This window comes from Daucus carota, chromosome 4 (genome assembly GCF_001625215.2).
Source record: "Daucus carota subsp. sativus chromosome 4, DH1 v3.0, whole genome shotgun sequence".
Classification (NCBI taxonomy): domain Eukaryota; kingdom Viridiplantae; phylum Streptophyta; class Magnoliopsida; order Apiales; family Apiaceae; genus Daucus; species Daucus carota.
In genome coordinates, this window is record NC_030384.2 from 21,767,607 (window position 1) to 21,769,486 (window position 1,880).

Genomic DNA, 1,880 nt, shown 5'->3' on the forward strand with positions numbered 1-1,880 from the left:
GAGATAGCTCAGTTGAAAAGAGACAGGGCGGCACACCAGGCCAGGCAGCCACCGCCCGAACCTCAGCAACAGACGGAAAACCCTCAGAACGCAGGTATGAATAAAATTCACTTGTTGGCTGCAGGTGATCCAGATAACCCGATCCCCCCATCACCGAGGAGATCATGGCAGCAAGGATTTCTCGGAAGTTCAAGTTGCCCACAATTAAGGCGTATGATGGAACGGGTGACCCCGCGAATCATGTATGAACCTTCAGAAATGCATTGCTGTTGCAACCAGTCACGGAGGCCATTAAGTGTCGAGCCTTTCCCCAAACCTTGAGTGGGATGGCACAACACTGGTATAGTCGACTACCCCCTAACTCTATATCCTCGTTTGGAGATTTGAGCCGAGCTTTCATAGGTCAGTTTATTGGGAGTAAGACCCACGCTAAGAGTTCAGCCTCGTTGATGAACCTTCACCAAGGCAGGAATGAATCCCTCAGAGACTATATGAATAGGTTCACTAAGGAGGCGCTCAAGGTCCCGGATTTAGACCAGAAAGTAGCAATGATTACCCTACAGCAAGGAACCACGGATGATAATTTCCGCTGATCACTAGCCAAGAGGGCCCCTGAAAACATGAATGAGCTCCAGGAGAGGGCCGAGAAGTATATCAAGGCTGAGGAAAGCCTGAAGAAATCCCAGAATAACCAGGGACCGACCCTGAACCCAAGGAAACGTGGAAACGACACCGAGTACAACGCGGATAGTAAGTATTCGAAGACAGGGGATAGTGATAAGTCCCCGACCAAAAAGAGAGCACGACCGAGGTTCACTGAGTATGCAAGGCTGAATGCCCTTAGGGGTCAGATCCTGATGGAAATTAAGAAAGACGGAAGTATTCGATGGCCGAAGCCTATTAGGACTGACCCCAAAAAGAGAAACAAGGACTTGTACTGCAGGTTTCATAAGGATACAGGACATAAGACCGATGATTGTCGGCAGTTGAAGGATGAGATTGAGTTTTTGATCCGGAAAGGCAAGTTGTCCAGGTATACTATGGATACAAATAGGAATCCCCGTGACAATGATAATCGTGGAAAAGACAACGATAATAGGGATAAGAGAAACCAGCCTAGAGGGCCTGTGATCAATGTAATCTCTAAAGGACCGACCGCAGCAGGCCTATCTAGTAACTCACGAAAAGCTTATGCTCGTGAAGTGATGTGCATTGTTGGAGAGCCCCTGAAGAGGGCAAAAATTGAGTTTGCTCTAGCATTCGACAATTTAGATCTTGACAAAGTTAAATTTTCCCATGATGATCCTTTGGTAATCACCCCGTTGATTGGAAACTCTTCTGTAAAAAGGGTACTCGTTGACAGTGGAGCCTCAGTAGATATCTTATTTCATGATGCATATGAGAAGATGGGATATTCTGATTCGCAATTGACACCTTCAGATATGCCTATATACGGCTTTAATAATGTGGAGACAAAGATTGAAGGTATCATATAACTACCCGTGACAAAGGGCACCGAGCCTAGACAGGCCACATGTATGTTGAATTTCTTGGTCGTCAAGGCTTCATCAACCTACAATGCTATCCTTGGGAGGATAGAGATACATGCGTTTAAAGCAATCCCATCCACCTACCACTTGAAGATCAAATTCCCTACCAAGAACGGAGTGGGAGAAGAAATAGGAGATCAAAAAATGGCTAGAAGTTGTTATGTGGGGGCTCTGAAATCTAGTAGGACCGGGGGGCAGGTTCTCCCAATTGAGGACTTGGATGTCCGAGAAGAAGAGGAAAGGAGAGGGAAACCTGCTGAGGACTTGGTTCCCATCTCCCTATATCCGGATGAGCCCGAGAAGGTGACCTATGTAGGGGCGTCGCTCCCC

At 47.1% G+C, this 1,880-nt stretch overlaps 1 protein-coding gene across 1 annotated transcript; it reads left to right on the forward strand.

Moving 5' to 3' along the window:
- Nucleotides 1-620: 620 nt before the first annotated feature.
- LOC108217013 (uncharacterized) lies at nt 621-1,496 on the forward strand. Its single transcript, XM_064092105.1, has one exon. The coding sequence runs from the start codon at nt 621-623 to the stop codon at nt 1,494-1,496; it is 876 nt and encodes a 291-aa protein (XP_063948175.1).
- Nucleotides 1,497-1,880: the final 384 nt, after the last annotated feature.

What these genes read in the sequence shown, in the direction of transcription:
- LOC108217013 (XM_064092105.1), top strand. Translation starts at nt 621, where the DNA reads ATGAATGAGCTCCAGGAGAGGGCCGAGAAGTATATCAAGGCTGAGGAA.